The 17,992-nt window shown below is 46.9% G+C and overlaps 1 protein-coding gene across 3 annotated transcripts in view; it reads left to right on the top strand.

Annotated features, from left to right (window-relative positions):
- Positions 1 to 17,992, top strand: part of pik3c2b (phosphatidylinositol-4-phosphate 3-kinase, catalytic subunit type 2 beta) — a 187,432-nt gene that overhangs the window by 89,157 nt on the left and 80,283 nt on the right. For all 3 annotated transcript variants that reach the window (XM_070859224.1, XM_070859226.1, XM_070859225.1), the window contains 2 exons: positions 1,772 to 1,883; positions 15,350 to 15,492. In XM_070859224.1, coding sequence (XP_070715325.1) covers positions 1,772 to 1,883; positions 15,350 to 15,492 — 255 coding nt within the window. The remainder of the gene's footprint in view (positions 1 to 1,771; positions 1,884 to 15,349; positions 15,493 to 17,992) is intronic.

Here is a 17,992-nt window from a genome sequence, read left to right as displayed (position 1 = left end):
GCAAAGTTCTGAGCTGTACGCCATCAATACGTCTCATTCTATTCTTGTGGTTTGAGTGAGGTTCCCAATTTGTTTGAAACCTCGGGCTGTTTCCTTTTTTGGATCCACAGCCATTCCGAACAGGATATAAGATTGGGCAAATATATTTCACGCCGCACCCTTGCAGCCAGTTTAAGAGAGAATTCAATCCTACCTGTCTGGAGTCCAACCTAGCTTCAAAATGCTTTACCCCCTGCCCTCAGACTGGGCTTGCCTAAAGGTGCCCTCTTCTGTTGGATTGGAGTCAGTACTCTGCACGGCAATCAGTTGATCTGATCTTTGTGAAGTAGAGCTAGGTTCATGACGTACCATTTGCTGCAGTTTTTAGACCTATACCAATGTTTTGTTGAGGGTGGGTGGTGGTGGGTGGGAGGGGGGGTCAAGGAGCAGTTTCTATTCCAATAATAGCTGAGCAGCTGTTGTTTTCTACAAACATCACTTCTGTGCTGATAACCTGGCTGTCTCTCCCTGCAGCCGAACTCACCACAGATAATGTTGATTGAGGGCATTGCGCGGAAGCCCGTTCTTTACCCATCCCTTTCCCGCATTATAACAGCGACTACACTTCAAAAGTACTCAATTGGCTTTAAAGCGCTTTGGGACGCCCGGTGGTCATGAAAGGCGCTATATAAATGCAAGTCTTTCTTTTCTTTCTTTACTGCTCAGTGAGCTGGTCTGGCCATTGTGTAGCACAGAGTGTTGAGAAGAAATCCTGGACATACAACACCCAATCAGAATCTCGCAACATAGCGGCCCATGTCTGAAAGAGGAAAGATAGGCTGATGTTTCCATTGGCACCCTTCATCGGATGCAGGGTCCCACTCGAAAGGGTGAACCTCTACCATTCCTCTTTCAGATGCTGACTACTGACTTGCCCTGCCTATCCAGCACTCTGTGTTTTGTTGCAGTGCGAGGTAGATGATGTCGTTTCCTGTTCCTGAATCACATGGTTTCATCAGGGCTCAGAACAAGATTCCTTCAAATTAAATCCTGGTTTTATTTTTGGTTTCGATTTAAAACATTCGCCAAATATTTGTCAGTGTTCTGATCCACATAGTTATGCCCATGAGCAGCACACTAATAGAATGGGCATTAATGCCATAGAAGAGCGTACAGTATAGATTCACCAGGGTGATGCCAGAGATGGAGACCTGTAGTTCTGATGAGAAATGTTCGATATTGGGACTATTTACACTGGAGCTGAGAAAGCTCGGGGGGATTTAATAGCAGTTTGCACACAGCAAGCTCCCACAAACAGCAATGTGACAATGACCGGATAATTTGCTTTAGTGATGTTGGTTAAGGGATAAATATTTGCCAGGACATCCGGGAGAACTCCCCTGCTCTTCTTCGAAATAGTTCCCTGGGATCTTTTACATCCACCCGAGAGGGCAGACGGGGTTTAACGCCTCATCCGAAAGGCCGCAACCTCCCAACAGTGCAACACTCCCTCAGTACCTGTACTGTACTAGGAGTGTGAGCCTAGATTTTGCACTCCAGTTCCTGGAGTGGGACATGAAATTGACAGAGGCGACAGTGCTGACGCCTAGTTACAACAGTGACTACATTTTTCTTTTTTAAAAAAAAAAGTACTTAATTGGCTGTAAAGTGCAATGTTCTGAGGTTGTGACAGGCGCGATATAAATGCAAGTCTTTTCTTTATTTTTATTGCAGAGTTGCATGGTTTTCACATTAATAACTCCTCTGGTGTTTTTCTTGCTTTGTTGCCCAGTGTGCTGTCATGTGGTCGAAAGCTGCTTGGACTGTGGCCATTCTGCCAACGAACCATCCTCACCACATTGACTGCCTGCAATTTCATCCAGCCAGACAGTGTCATCTTACAGGTAGGACAAACCACATCAAAATCGGCCAAGGACAGTCTTGCAACAATTTGTCTCAATGTTTCAAAATCCCTCCCTGTTCAATTTTTTTTTCGTGTACCTTATTTTTAAAAAAAGTATATCTATTTATTGCTTGTGTTTGATATTTGAATTAAGTTTAATATAAAAATGAATTTGAAACCAATCAGTACACAGTAGCTGATACAGACTTGTGTGGAGTATAAACACCAGCACAGACTAGTTGGGCCAAATAACCTGTTTCTGTGCTGTATATTCTATGTAATGTCTTCTTTACTGAGGGATCCAGTAGCTCAAAGACGAAAGGGGAGCCAGTGACGTAATGGCTAGACCGTGAAAGGGAAAGAAGAAAGGAGACACTAATAAGTATAGACAGCAATAAATAATTTACATTTATATAGCACCTTTAATGTGTGTCTCGGCGCTTCACCGAGGCATAAGGAAAGCCGGACGGCTTGCCAAAGAAAGAAAATGAATTAAGTGTGGCTAAAAGCTGGGCAGAAGTGTTTTAAGGAGGGTCGAAGAGGAGGAGTGTGATGTCTAGAGGTAGAGGCTTTTAGGGAGAGCATTCCAGAGAGTGGGACCAAGGCGGTTGAAGGCATGGCCGTCAATGGTGGGACAAAACAAGGCGGTAGATGTTTAAGAGGTAAGAGTCGGAGGAATGCAGAGTACAGGGGTGTTGTAGGGCTGGAGAAGGCTGCAGAGATAAAGAGGGACAAGGCCATGGAGACATCTAAACATGAGGTGATGGGCTACCGGGACTTGGTATAGGATAGGATGTAGCCAACAGGATTTTGGATGAGCTAAAGTTTAGAGAGGATGGAGGACAGGGGAGAGAGGTTTAAGGAAGAGTTGGCAGGACAGAAAATGCGGGTGGGGTTATCTTTGCACTTCCAGATGTTTATAGAGTAGCAGGCTATTTTGGCAGAGGAGAGCGAGGGGGCCTGATGGTTGCGTTGTCGGTCACGTTTGTGCCCCTTGGATGTTGGACTGAAAATGGACCAGAGCATGGGAGTAATTGAGTATGGAAATGATAAAGGCTGAGATGTGGGTTTCGGCAGCAGATGGGCTGAGGTGGAATAGAGGCGGGCAATGTTGGAGGCAGAAATAGGTGGTCTTTGAGATGGAAAGGGTGTGAGGGTCCAAAACTCGGCCTGGGGTTTGGGTCAAACAGGATGTGAGGTTGTGATCAATCTGGATCCGCCTGAGACAGTAGCCAGGGAGAAGAATGGAGTTGGTGGCAGGGGCACAGAATTCGTGGCAGGTGCTGAAGACGATGGCTTTGGTTGTCTTAATGTTTAGCAGGAGGAATTTGCAAGACTGGGTGTCGGAAAAGCAGTCTGACAGCACAGAGGCAGTGGAGGGTTTGAGAGAAGCGGTGGCAAGGTAGAGCTGGGTACAGCGTACATGTGGAAGTTGACCCCATGCCTGTGGATGAGGTCACCAAGGGCCAGAATGTAGATGAGGAAAGACTGGGACAAAGAGCTTCCCGAGGTGACAGTGCACCGGTGGGAAGAGAAGCCATTGGTAGAATGCTCGTGCAGTCAAATAAGTAAGAGTGGAACCAATTAAGGTCAGTGCCGCCAATCTGGACAGAGGAGAGGCACCGGAGGAGGATCGTGCGATCGACTTGTGTCGATGGCTGCCGAGAGGTCGAGGAGGCACAGTTCATTGTGTAGATTGTGTGCTCAAATCCTGGAGTGGGGCTTGAAGCCACAACTGTTTGACTCGGAGAGAAAAATTCTACCACTGAGCCACATTGGCACTTAACAGTTTAGCCGCTCCGCTGAAAGACTGTACCCCCAGTTAGGCAGGTACTGTTAGTGAGCTATTCTGACTGGTGGGCTGGGAGCTAGCTGTACTCTGTAGGATTGGTTCGAACTGAGTGCTGTAGCTGAGTGGGGCAGAATTGAAGCTTGCTGTATATCATTTTATCTCCACCGGGAGAGCATTATAGCTTCCATTTTCCGCTGTGTATTCTGGTTAGGATTACGTTGCTGTCCCCGCTTGTGCTCTTCCACTGTACTCATAAAACCTTTACAGCAAAATTCTGGCACTCACAAAAAGCACTTTTTATTTATGAGCTTAATTCTTTGGAAAGTTAGCAGTGTGTTGCACAGCTAGAGAACACACGCCAGCAGCAGGGATTTGTGCCCTACACCCAGTGTGCTGGGAGAGGACCATTGATGCATTCTCCCCCCTGAAAATAGTGTAAACATTTGGTTGAAAAGATCCTCTTTGGTGAAGCAGAACAAACCTGTAGGATTTTATAATTTATCAGAAAAACGCTGGGAATTTCTGGTGGGAGCAAAGCTTTAGACATTTTCTGGCTTCTGGTTGGAGACATTGAAACCCCTGGCATTTTTCCAAACAACTGTTTTCTGTTTTAAATAAGTGTCAGATTCTTGTATGGGGCAGAATTGTTAACCGCGTAATAGTTGTCCAAACATTTTTTTTTACAAAGAATGAATTGATTTTTCGTGACATCGCACATCGGAGGTCAAGACCAAGTGTAGTCTTCAGGTGAAGTAGGGATCGAGAGCAGGGTATAATTGGTCCAGCGTGCCCAGATGTAATTCGGTTCTCTCTTTGTAGCCTTGCACCCCATCCTTGTTTCTATATAATAACTTCTAATTTGATGCTATTTATTGTTAAGTAGCACAACTTGCAGCAGATTGGGAGGCAGAGGATTAGAGTTGGTTGGAGCCTGCAGTGCCGGCTTAGAGCTGAGAGATACAAAACAGGCTATGCAGCGCCACCACTGGTAGGAGGGTGTAATTACAGAGTGACAAGTTTGCAAAGGCACTTCCCAGAAGAAATGTCGACATAGGTCAACATTTTCCATTATAAACTCCTAACAGTGTGGCAAAAACATGACGGCAGGAAGTAAGGTTTTGTAGTTTGGACATGTGCAACGAACTGGCATTTTTAATATATTAATAAATTGATTATTTTTCCACATCCTATGCTTCATTGCTGGACCAAGAGGACGGGTAACTGACCTGCTCAAGTCTTTGCTGGAGATACTTTGAAGCTGACTGCAAATGTGTCCACCAACCAAGTCCGAGGGAACTTCCCTCCATTTTCCCCTTCTGTAGGAAAGCATTTGACCATGCTCGGTGCTTCACTCTCACTCTCCTTGGCTCACATCAGGACAGTAACATTTTAGGCACTACAAGCGTGAACTGAAGTGCCTTTTCCCTCTGTCATAAGACAATGGCAGCTCGAAGTATTTTAACAGCGGATCACTTTTAGGCTTTTAAATGAGTTGTGATTTTGAGAGAACTGTTGCCCAGTAGCTACAGTTCTGGAGGTGGGGCGTGATCTGGATTACGATGGGATAGTCCACATCACTTCATACCTTCTGTTTCCTCCAGAGGAATCCAGGCTGCTTGAAATCTTGGGCTTTGAAGTCCCAGAATCTGGATTCGGCAAGCGTATTCTGTTCTCCTGCCCCTTTATTTTTCAGCTGGAAAGATTCTCCTTGAAGAGCTTTTCTTTGCTTCCTTTCTCCTTCCTGCTCTGTATGTGTCTCTGACCTTAAACTGTGCACACAATTAATGATCAGATTACTGTTCTCAAAAGATTTGAATTTGTGGAGGATGGGGGGGTGGGCAGGCAGCAATGTTCCGTCTTTCACTGACTGCATGGCTCATTCAAAATGTTTGCATTTAAAAGCCAGTGAGCCGGTTGTTGCACAACCACGCAGCTTAAAGGAAACATTGGTGGGAGGAGGGGTTAATAAATTGTTGATGTTTAACAAAGCAGTGGCAGCTGATTTTAAATATTATTTTTATTCAAACAGGATAGGTTTTATTGGTGTGACTGACGCCTCAGTGCCCGTTTGAGCATTTGACTCCTTTTACATTAACAAGAAAGAACTTGCCTTTATATAACACTCTTCATGACCTCTCAAAGTGCTTTACAGCCATTAAAATGGTTTTAAAAGTGTAATCACTTGTAATCTTGCAAAACGTTGTAACCAATTTGCACAAAGCAATGAGATAATCTGATTTAGCGATTGTTGATTGATAAATGATGGCTAGGAACTCACCTCTTTTTGGAATAGTGCCATGAGATCTCTTGTATTCACCTGAGAGAGCAGATCGGGCTTGACATCTGACCTTAAACTGTGCACACAATTAATGATCAGATTACTGTTCTCAAAAGATTTGAACTTGTGTTTTGTGGGTAGGGGTGGATGGGGTGGATCGGCTTAACATTTCATCCGAAAGACAGCATCTCCGACAGTGCAGCACTCCCTCAGTACTGCACTGGTGTGTCAGCCGAGATTGCGCACGCAAGTCTGGAGTGGGGCTTGAACCTATGACCTTCTGACTCCAGCACAAGTGCTGCCCACTGAGCCACGGCTAACACCATTTATTATCATTTTTAATAGCAGTGATTAACACTTCATAATAAGTTCCTGTCTGCGCTGTTTTAACGTAGCTGTTAACTCATTTTGACAACTTTCCATGGACACTTACTGTCTATTCATATATTGTGACTGTTAAAAGTTGAAAAGTAAGCCAAAATGTTTGCGTTATTTCCCATTTCATTTCCCAATCAACATCACTAAAACTAATTATCTGCTCATTATCACATTGCACTTTCTGGAAGCTTGCTGTGCACTAATTGGCTATCGTGTTTCCCACATTGCAACAGTGACTACACTCCAAAATTACTTCATTGGCTGTAAAGTGCTTTGGGACGTTCTGAGATTGTGAAAGGCGCTATAGAAAGAAAGAAAGACTTGGGTTTATATCTATAGAAATGCAAGTTCTTTTAAACTGAACTCTGATGGGATGTAGATAAGTGAAATCAGAGGGTGAGCGACTCCTGCGTGCGTTCAGCTTCCGTCTGCCGTTGGTTACAAAGCAACGTTAGCTGAGTTCTGGCGCCAGGTCCCAGACATACACTCCACTCTAGGGTTTGATGTGTGCCAACCTATGAAGGGGAAAGAAAAATAGAAAGTGGGGGGGGGAGGGGGGAATGGTGCAGCTTTATTTTTTCGAGCTCTTTATTATTGGGGTGCAATCCACCTCAAGTCTCAAAGAGTAGCAAAACTTTGGTTGGATTCGTTGAGAAAACATTTGTGATCTGAAAGTAGAAGGTTCCCATATGGGTCTGATAAAGCAGGCTGCTTACAGTGCGGATTGCTTGCACTAGACTTCTGCCTTATGTGCTCTGCCTTATGTGCTGATGTGGCAGTCAGTGAGCGAGGAGAATCAGCTACGATTTCTTCCTTCAGGAGACCTTTTCTTTTAACTCTTTATTTGCTTTTTCAATTTTTGTTTTAAAAAGTGAAATATTTCAGAATCTGGTGCTTTCATGCAGCTCGAGTTGTAGATTGGAACTTTAAATTTTTTTAATTAACATTTTTCACCTTTTACAGCAGTGACATGCTGTACATATGCACTCACATGTGAGGAAGGAAAACTAATCCCCTGCTCTCTTGGTTTATTGCAGTCCCGATGTCGCCCATCCTAGTAGTTGGATGGCCTTCGCTCAAAGTGCGGGAGCAGTTTGCTTTTTACCTATTATCTCCGTATAGCACCGTAGTAGTGCTTAGGCCTTGCACTCTCTCACCTCTGGAGGTTGCAGGTTCAAGTCCCACTCCAGGCTGATAATTCAGTGCAGTACTGAAGGAATGCTACACTGTCAGCGGTGCTGTCTTTCAGATGAGATGTTAAACCGAGGTTCCGTTGACTCTCTCGGGTGACTATGAAAGATTGCATGGCACTACTCCAAGAAGAACAAGGGAGTTCTCCCTGGTTTCCTGGCTAATATTTATACCACAACCAACATCACTTTTTAAAAAAAAACATTATCTGGTCGATATCACATTGCTGTACGGGGGGAGCTTGCTGTGTGCAAATTGGCTGCCGCATTGACTTTCATCACGGGCGAATGCACTTCAAAAAGTAACTAATTTGCTGCAAAGCGCTTTGAGACAACCCAGGGATGTGAAAGACGCTACATAAATGCAGATTTGTTCTTCCGCCAGTGCTGTTCAAAGAGGCTCTTGAGTTGGAAGCTCGGCCTTTCCCAATTGGGAGGCAAAAAGGAATACTCTGATCAGGTCTTTGCCCTTCCTGCTGAGGGAAGGATATGTGATGCACAGAGCTAATGTGAGGGAGATCAAATAAAAGGGTGGTAAATTTATTTTAAGGAAGTTGTTAGATATTTTCAAAAGGGAGCTAGATGTGGCCCTTACGGCTAAAGAGATCAAGGGGTATGGAGAGAAAGCAAGAGTGGGGTACTGAAGGTATATGATCAGCCATGATCTTATTGAATGGTGGTGCAGACTCAAAGGGCCGAATGGCCTACTCCTGCACCTATTTTCTATGTTTCTTTGGCAATTACTGTCAGTTCTTGTTTGTTCACTTGTTTTACCTCTCTGCACCATCGGAGTGAGCCACGGCTCGGGTGTAAATGGTTGATGAAATGATCTGATTTTTTTTTAATTGGATGGATTTTCTGTTGTCATATGAGAGCTCCACCCGCCCTTCTTTTTATAATCACAATGAGTAGATCAGATTTCAACATGGCCAGCACAGATCCTGATCAAATCAAGGGCTGGAGCAAAAGTAACTTGCGGTCAGCTGCTAACCCGTCGTGTAATGACGTGAACCAGCTGTGTTGGGCAGAGTTCTTGCTGGCGATCGTCCTGTCAAAACACAGATTGAAATCCACCCCGCGGCATCTAACCTCTGCTTTTGAGGCATGCACAGAACAAGAGGTTCCTGCAGGGGAGGCGCAGTAGCTACAGTGATGGAGTCTTGCCTGTTGTGTACAGTGCATTTGCCTGCATGTGTGTGTGTGTGTGTGTCGATATCTTGTGCATCACAATATGTACACAATTGTGTGGGAAAGGCTCTACGGACCAGAGGGTCTTTACCTGTCTGTCATTGTTCGCATGTTTGTATGTTCATAAATAATGTTATGCTTAGAATATATAGCCCTGCGTTTTTCAAGTTTCTGCCCTACTCTTCTGATGCTGGTGACTCAGATGGGGCATAGTTCCATGGGTATTGTGATCCTCTCGTACTTCAGCCAGGCACCTATTCTGCATGTGAGTGCATGGGCAGCGAGCATCAGCAGGCTGCTTGTCTTTGGGAGCTGGCCACAGTTGAGCCAAACTCTGCTTTCACCCTCTATCACACACACGCATGTTCCAGCAGTCGTGAGATTGTAATCAGGAACCTGATCCATAATCCTAGTCAATTACAGCCACCCCCGCCTGCTGTGCTATGCTCTCTAACTCAGCATCGACATGGAATCAAACCTGGAACCTCTCTTGTCAGTGGAGACCAGTAATAGTCAGTGCATCTGGAAATCGGCCTCCTTTACGATAGTTTTCCTTTTTCCATTTACTTCTACTTACCAGTCAATCCCCAAATGTCCCACCAGCTAAAGAAGAGATAAGAATATCCTGAGGTTGTTTGGTTTAGGTGAGAAAGGTCCTTTGGTTTATCTGCGCTCCTCAAATTCTGCCCTTTTGAGCTTCCCTGATTATAACTGCTCAACCATTGGTGGCTTCACTGCCTGGAACTTCTTACCTATACCTCTCCGCCTCTCTACCTCGCTCTCTTCCTTTAAGATGCTCCTTCAAACCACCTCTTTGACCAAGCTTTTGATCATTTGCGGTAATTTCTTCTTATATGGCTCGGTGTCAATTTTATTTTTTTGTCTTATAACTCCTGTGAAGCCCCTTGGGATGTTTTACTATGTTAAAGGTGCTATATAAATACAAGTTGTTGTTAGTTCTTCTTCTTCGTTAGTGGGAGTTGTGTACAGACCTCCAAACAGTAGTAGTGATGTTGGGGAGGGCATCAAACAGGAAATTAGGAGTGCATGCAATAAAGGTGCAGCAGTTATAATGGGTGACTTTAATATGCACATAGATTGGGCTAGCCAAACTGGAAGCAATACGGTGGAGGAGGATTTCCTGGAATGCATAAGGGATGGTTTTCTAGACCAATATGTCGAGGAACCAACTAGGGGGGAGGCCATCTTAGACTGGGTGTTGTGTAATGAGAGAGGATTAATTAGCAATCTCATTGTGCGAGGCCCCTTGGGGAAGAGTGACCATAATATGGTGGAATTCTCATTAGGATGGAGAATGAAACAGTTAATTCAGAGACCATGGTCCAGAACTTAAAGAAGGGTAACTTTGAAGGTATGAGGCATGAATTGGCTAAGATAGATTGGCTAATGATACTTAAGGGGTTGACTGTGGATGGGCAATGGCAGACATTTAGAGAACGCATGGATGAATTACAACAATTGTACATTCCTGTCTGGCGTAAAAATAAAAAAGGGAAGGTGGCTCAACCGTGGCTATCTAGGGAAATCAGGGATAGTATTAAAGCCAAGGAAATGGCATACAAATTGGCCAGAAATAGCAGCGAACCTGGGGACTGGGAGAAATTTAGAACTCAGCAGAGGAGGACAAAGGGTTTGATTAGGGCAGGGAAAATGGAGTACGAGAAGAAGCTTGCAGGGAACATTAAGACGGATTGCAAAAGTTTCTATAGGTATGTAAAGAGAAAGAGGTTAGTAAAGACAAACGTAGGTCCCCTGCAGTCAGAATCAGGGGAAGTCATAACGGGGAACAAAGAAATGGCTGACCAATTGAACAAGTACTTTGGTTCAGTATTCACTAAGGAGGACACAAACAACCTTCCGGATATAAAAGTGGTCAGAGGGTCTATTAAGGAGGAGGAACTGAGGGAAATCTTTTAGTCGGGAAATTGTGTTGGGGAAATTGATGGGATTGAAGGCCGATAAATCCCCAGGGCCTGATGGACTGCATCCCAGAGTACTTAAGGAGGTGGCCTTGGAAATAGCGGATGCATTGACAGTCATTTTCCAACATTCCATTGACTCTGGATCAGTTCCTATCGAGTGGAGGGTAGCCAATGTAACCCCACTTTTTAAAAAAGGAGGGAGAGAGAAAGCAGGGAATTATAGACCGGTCAGCCTGACCTCAGTAGTGGGTAAAATGATGGAATCAATTATTAAGGATGTCATAGCAGCGCATTTGGAAAATGGTGACATGATAGGTCCAAGTCAGCATGGATTTGTGAAAGGGAGATCATGCTTGACAAATCTTCTGGAATTTTTTGAGGATGTTTCCAATAAAGTGGACAAAGGAGTACCAGTTGATGTGGTATATTTGGACTTTCAGAAGGCTTTCGACAAGGTCCCACACAGGAGATTAATGTGCAAAGTTAAAGCACATGGGATTGGGGGTAGTGTGCTGACGTGGATTGAGAACTGGTTGTCAGACAGGAAGCAAAGAGTAGGAGTAAATGGGTACTTTTCGGAATGGCAGGCAGTGACTAGTGGGGTACCGCAGGGTTCTGTGCTGGGGCCCCAGCTGTTTACATTGTACATTAATGATTTAGACGAGGGGATTAAATGTAGTATCTCCAAATTTGCGGATGACACTAAGTTGGGTGGCAGTGTGAGCTGCGAGGAGGATGCTATGAGGCTACAGAGTGACTTGGATAGGTTAGGTGAGTGGGCAAATGCGTGGCAGATGAAGTATAATGTGGATAAATGTGAGGTTATCCACTTTGGTGGTAAAAACAGAGAGACAGACTATTATCTGAATGGTGACAGATTAGGAAAAGGGAAGGTGCAACGAGACCTGGGTGTCATGGTACATCAGTCATTGAAGGTTGGCATGCAGGTACAGCAGGCGGTTAAGAAAGCAAATGGCATGTTGGCCTTCATAGCGAGGGGATTTGAGTACAGGGGCAGGGAGGTGTTGCTACAGTTGTACAGGGCCTTGGTGAGGCCACACCTGGAGTATTGTGTACAGTTTTGGTCTCCTAACTTGAGGAAGGACATACTTGCTATTGAGGGAGTGCAGCGAAGATTCACCAGACTGATTCCCGGGATGGTGGGACTGACCTATCAAGAAAGACTGGATCAACTGGGCTTGTATTCACTGGAGTTCAGAAGAGTGAGAGGGGACCTCATAGAAACGTTTAAAATTCTGACGGGTTTGGACAGGTTGGATGCAGGAAGAATGTTCCCAATGTTGGGGAAGTCCAGAACCAGGGGTCACAGTCTAAGGATAAGGGGTAAGCCATTTAGGACCGAGATAAGGAGAAACTTCTTCACCCAGAGAGTGGTGAACCTGTGGAATTCTCTACCACAGGAAGTAGTTGAGGCCAATTCACTAAATATATTCAAAAGGGAGTTAGATGAAGTCCTTACTACTCGGGGGATCAAGGGGTATGGCGTGAAAGCAGGAAGTGGGTACTGAAGTTTCATGTTCAGCCATGAACTCGTTGAATGGCGGTGCAGGCTAGAAGGGCTGAATGGCCTGCTCCTGCACCTATTTTCTATGTTTCTATGTTTCTATGTTTTTCCACACCACTAGCCTGCCTTCCCACTATAGCACCCAGGTGTTTCTTAACTACGTCCAGTGCCCTGGCCTCAACCACCCTTCCTGGAAACTAGTTCTAGTTGTTGATGACCCTTGGTGTGAAGACACTAACATTTACCCTTATGAATGCCTGCTTCTGGTGCAGAGCTTTGTTCACCATGCGAATACGTTGGGAATTAATGGGCGGCATTGGGAATTCATGTGCCCAATTTAAATGGATGGAAGACCTCAGGGCACAGCGCAGATTTCCTATGTGTATTCCCATCGAGCGAGGTCCTGTGCTAGGAGTGACGTGCTTAAAGTACACTCTGCGCTTTTGGTGTCTTGTCGACCCTTGTGTAATGTATTTGCTTCAAGGGTTCTTTGCTTAAGAATTCATAGCAACACATTGCTATTAAGAACTAGTTGGTTTATGAGCAAAAGGTTTAACAATCACAGTACACATTACCAGTTCATCCACCACGCTCTCAATCACCTGCCTTGTCGTGGATCCCCCGAACCCAACTGGCTGGGGTTTTATTGAGTCTTGTGAACTCCCACTCCCAACTCAACAGCTCTACAACTATTTTTAGTAGAACATTAATATAAGTGCCCCCTTATTAAAGGGGCACTAAACCGACAAATAAACAAATTAAACTTTAGACGTTAAAATTTAGTTGCCGGGGATGATGATGCACTCCAGTCTCTCCGGCACCCACCTCTCGCCGAAGGCCGCGAGCATACCGGTGGACACCGCGTGCTCCATCTCCAGGGACACCCTGGCTCGGATGTAACCGCAGAAGAGAGGCAGGCTGTCGGGCTGAATGACCCTCTCGACCGCCCGCTGCCTGGATCGGCTGATGGCCCCCTTGGCCATGCCCAGGAGTAGTCCTACGAGGAGGCCTTCCGACCTGCCCGCTCCCCTCCGCACAGGGTGCCCAGAGATCAGGAGCGTGGGACTGAGGAGCAGCCCCTTCAAATATTGGAAGAGGGGCTCAACAGCTCTACAACTCTTTTGTTGCAAATAAATAAACAATTCATCCAAGTGCCCCCTCATTAAAGGGGAGGGTGGGGAACACTCCAAAAACATTTCAAGCGCCCTTTTTTTTTTAAGGTTTTTTTTTAGGGCACCGAGAGGCAAATTATACAAGTGCCCCCTGACTCGGGGGACTCGCAACAGCTCTACAAACCTGTGAGCATACTCACAGGTGCATACCTTACACCTTATAATCCCATAAACTGGGCGTCCAAAAGGATTCCTTTTTGAGCATCTGTATCTGGATATCCCAATACAATCAAGTCAATATTGCTTCCCGTTTTGGGCAAGGTTACGTTTTAGCTGTTTGATTATCACAATATCCACTGCAACGTTTAAACTGTATTTAAAAAGAACAAAATTAAAACTTGTACATGTAAGTTGTAGCCTGCTGATGAAAACTACTGTGATTAAGCATTCTAGCCAGAGACCAATGTTATGGTTCTTGACTCCTTTAGAGAAATACGGTTCAAAACAAGGAGGGATTTTGGCAGAAAAATTTAATAGGCACAGGGGTAGTTCCAGAAAATGGCCAAGACCAGATGTACGGTCCTGCAAACCATCAGGTCTGTAAGCCTGAAGCCTATTTGGAGGAAAATGTCAGTATTGATATGCAAGGCAAGAGTTTGAGAGTATTTAGCAACAATACAGGTAATGAATCCAAGTCAGTGTGTATTTATGATGCTGTGGGCATCAGAAATTCTGAATTTAAAATAATTTGAATGAGGTAGTGGAGATTAAACATAGAATTGTACACGCACAAAAGGAGGCTATTTGGCCTTTGAAAGAGCTATCAAATTAGACCCACTCACTCACTCTTTCCCTACAAATTTTGCCTTTTCAAATACATATCCAATTCCCTTTTCAAAGTTACTATTGAATCTTCTGCCATCAATCTTTCAGGCAGTGAATTCCAGATCTTGACTCGCTGCATTAAAAATGTCTCCTCGTATCCCATCTGTTTCTTTAGCCAATTATCATAAACCTGTGCCCTCTGGTTACCGACCCTGCTGCCAATGTAAACCGTTTCTCTCCTATCTACTCTTATCCAAACCCCTCATAATTTTGAACACGCTAACACTCTGAAAATACTTGATAAGGTGCTTCACAACAAATTGGATTCATTGCATTTTCTGTTCATTTAAACCCCAAGAATAATGGACGCAGAATAGAATAAAGAATAAAAACACATTTATATAGCGCCTTTCATGACCACCGGACGTCTCAAAACGCTTTACAGCCAATGAAGCACTTTTGTGTGTAGTCACTGTTGTTAGGTAGGAAACACGGCAGCCAATTTGCGCACCGAAAGCACCCACAAACAGCAATGTGGTAATGACCAGAGAATCTGTTCTTGTTATGTTGATCGAGGGATAAATAATGGCCAGGACACTGGGGAGAACACCCCTGCTTTTCTTCGAAATAGTGCTGTGGGAGCTGTTGCGTCCACCTGAGAGCCTCGGTTTAACGTCTCATCTGAAAGACGGCACCTGCAACAGTGCAGCGTTCCCTCAGCACTGCACTGAGAGTGTCAGCCTAGATTTTTGTGCTCAAGTCTCTGGAGTGGGATTCGAACCCACGACCTTCTGACTCGAGGCACGGGTGCTGCCCACTGAACCACGGCTGACATGCTTGTTGTTGTATAAGCAAATACGGCAGTCGGTTTGGTGACGGGAGGGACAATTGAGGCCTTGTTCTGCTGCCAGCTGTATGTGTAGTCACATTGGACCATCATCCACTGCACATGAGGTCACTGAGCAGAGGCTGGTGTTGAGGCCACCATTAGCACTTGGTGTGTTGAATAAGAACGGCAGTATGTGTATGGTTGCATCCAGCCTGTAAATTTGTGTACTTTACATTGGGCTTTTGAGGCAGGTATTTGATTCCCAATTGTTCTTAAACTGATGAGATTGTAACCCTGCTTCACCACTTTTTAAGATGGGTGAATCACTTATTTATTTTTCAGCTATATTTTTTGCTCAGCAAGGTGAGGGACATCACTTAAGTGACCTTTCATACTTTTATCTTCAGATTGACTTCCCTACTTCTGCGTTTGAAGTCAAGTTCATGACCCCTCCCCCAGCAGAATTCAGCCCCAAGTATGACTTCAGTACCCTGGACGATGATTCGAGGAAGCATCTGACGGAAGTGATGCACAAGAAGTCCCTCTTCTGGTAAGAGCGTGTTTGTGATAATGATGATGACTGTTGATATCCTTTGAGGAAATAGAAGAGCAGCTGTTGGAAGTTGACTGTGCCAAAGCCCTGCTTGGAGCTTCTTGAGAGTATACGAACCATCGCATTTCAAACGGTAGGATGTATCCCAGATATGCCCCCCCCCCACATGGTCTCCGAATGTTTACAGTTGACAGCACTAATGCTCCTGTAGCACTTCCACTCTGCTCCAATCACTGTTCCACAGTTGTCGATGTTCGGTCTATTTTAAGAAGAAGTTATTCTGCTTAAAATCGGGTTCTTTTATTTCTTGGGGTGCTCTGAAACTGACCCGTGGTAGCCATGACAAAGCTATTTTTTTTTAATGTGACTCCCTCACTAGAGATAGAAACAGAAAATGCCAGAAACGCTCAGCGGGTCAGACAGTTAACGTTTCAGGTAGTGACCTTTCGTCCGATCTGGAACAGTTAGAGATGTAACAGTTTTTAAGCAAGTACAGAGCCAGGGAAAGGGGCGTGGTCAGATGGGAGGATTGGTCTGTGATAGAGTGGACGGCAGGAGTGATTAAATGGCAAAAGGGATGATGGTGCAAGCAAAAGGGGCAAGTAAAGAAACAAAAGATGGGTCTAGAGGAGGTGTAAACGGTTGCAGCAGAACCATTACCAACACCCGCTGTTCGAGAAAATGGCAGCGGTGGTTATGATCTAAAGTTCTACTCCAGGTTGAAGCTAGACGGTTGCAAAGTGCCGACTCGAAAGATATAAGGAGTTTGGTCACAGATCAAACATGACTTCATTGAATGGTGGAACAGGCTCGTGGGGCTAAATGGCCTACTCCTGTTCCTATGGGCCCAAATTTCGGGCCGCGCCTAAAATGGCGCAGCCCGGACCTGGACGCCCGTTTTTCGCGGCACAAAGTGCACCTAAAAAAAAAACTCACCTATTCTCCGGCTCCCTGCAGGTCCTCTGGAGCTGGGCGCGGTGCAGCATGAGCTGTGGGGGGCGGAGCCAGGTCTGTGCGCTGGAAACAGTGCCGGGACCTCTGCACATGCACGCTACAGTGGGCGCACATGTGCAGTAGCTCCAGGCGCCCAAAACTGTGGGAGGAGCCCGAAGCAAGCAGCCCCTAGCCCTGGCCGAATGGCCTCACTGGGGCTGCGTGGATAAGGCTCCTCCCACCTGACCGGACCCGACTTGACTCCCGCTCCCCGGACCCGACCTCCCCACCCCTGCCTCTGCGAATCTTTCCACCCCCCCCCCCCCCGGCGACCCGACCTCTGACCCTCCCCCGACTCTTTTTCCCTCCCCCCCACCACCTCCGCGACCCCCGGACCCGAGACCCGACGCCACCTACCTGTACATCAAGCCCGAAGTCTTGGGCCCAGCCGTCAGCCTCCTTCTCGCCCTACCCTCCCTCTCTCCTTCCTTCCCTCTCTCCTTCCTTCCCTCTCTCCTTCCTTCCCTCTCTCCTTCCTTCCCTCTCTCCTTCCTTCCCTCTCTCCTTCCTTCCCTCTCTCCTTCCTTCCCTCTCTCCTTCCTTCCCTCTCTCCTTCCTTCCCTCTCTCCTTCCTTCCCTCTCTCCTTCCTTCCCTCTCTCCTTCCTTCCCTCTCTCCTTCCTTCCCTCTCTCCTTCCTTCCCTCTCTCCTTCCTTCCCTCTCTCCTTCCTTCCCTCTCTCCTTCCTTCCCTCTCTCCTTCCTTCCCTCTCTCCTTCCTTCCCTCTCCCCCACCCCCCCAGGACCCGAGACCCGACGCCACCTACCTGTAAATCAAGCCCGAAGTCTTGGGCCCAGACGTTCAGCCTCCTCCTCTCCCTTCCCTCCCCCTCCTTCCCTCTTCCCTCCCCCCCCCCTCCTTCCCTCTCTCTCCCCCTTCCCCCCTTCCCTCTCTTCCCCCCCTTCCCTCTCTTCCCCCCCCTTCCCTCTCTTCCCCCCCTTCCCTCTCCTCCTCCCCCCCCTTCCCTCTCCTCCTCCCCCCCCTTCCCTCTCCTCCCCCCCTTCCTTCCCTCTCCCCCCCCCCACCCCCTCCTTCCCTCTCCCCCCACCCCCTCCTTCCCTCTCCCCCCACCCCCTCCTTCCCTCTCCCCCCACCCCCTCCTTCCCTCTCCCCCCACCCCCTCCTTCCCTCTCCCCCCACCCCCTCCTTCCCTCTTCCCCCCACCCCCTCCTTCCCTCTCCCCCCACCCCCTCCTTCCCTCTCCCCCCCCCTCCTTCCCTCTCTCCCCCCCCCCCTTCCCTCTCCCTCCCCCCCCCTCCTTCCCTCTCCCTCCCCCCCCCTCCTTCCCTCTCCCCCCCCCCCTCCTCCTTCCCTCTCCCCCCCCCCCCCTCCTTCCCTCTCCCCTCCCCTCCTTCCCTCTCCCCCCCCCTTCCCTCTTCCCCCCCCCCTCCTTCCCTCTCCTCCCCCCCCCCTCCTTCCCTCCCCCCCCCTCCTTCCCTCTCCCCCCCCCTCCTTCCCTCCCCCCCCCTCCTTCCCTCTTCCCCCCCTCCTTCCCTCTTCCCCCCC

This window comes from Pristiophorus japonicus, chromosome 17 (assembly GCF_044704955.1).
Source record: "Pristiophorus japonicus isolate sPriJap1 chromosome 17, sPriJap1.hap1, whole genome shotgun sequence".
Taxonomy (NCBI): domain Eukaryota; kingdom Metazoa; phylum Chordata; class Chondrichthyes; family Pristiophoridae; genus Pristiophorus; species Pristiophorus japonicus.
This window is presented reverse-complemented; position numbering and strand designations above follow the sequence as displayed.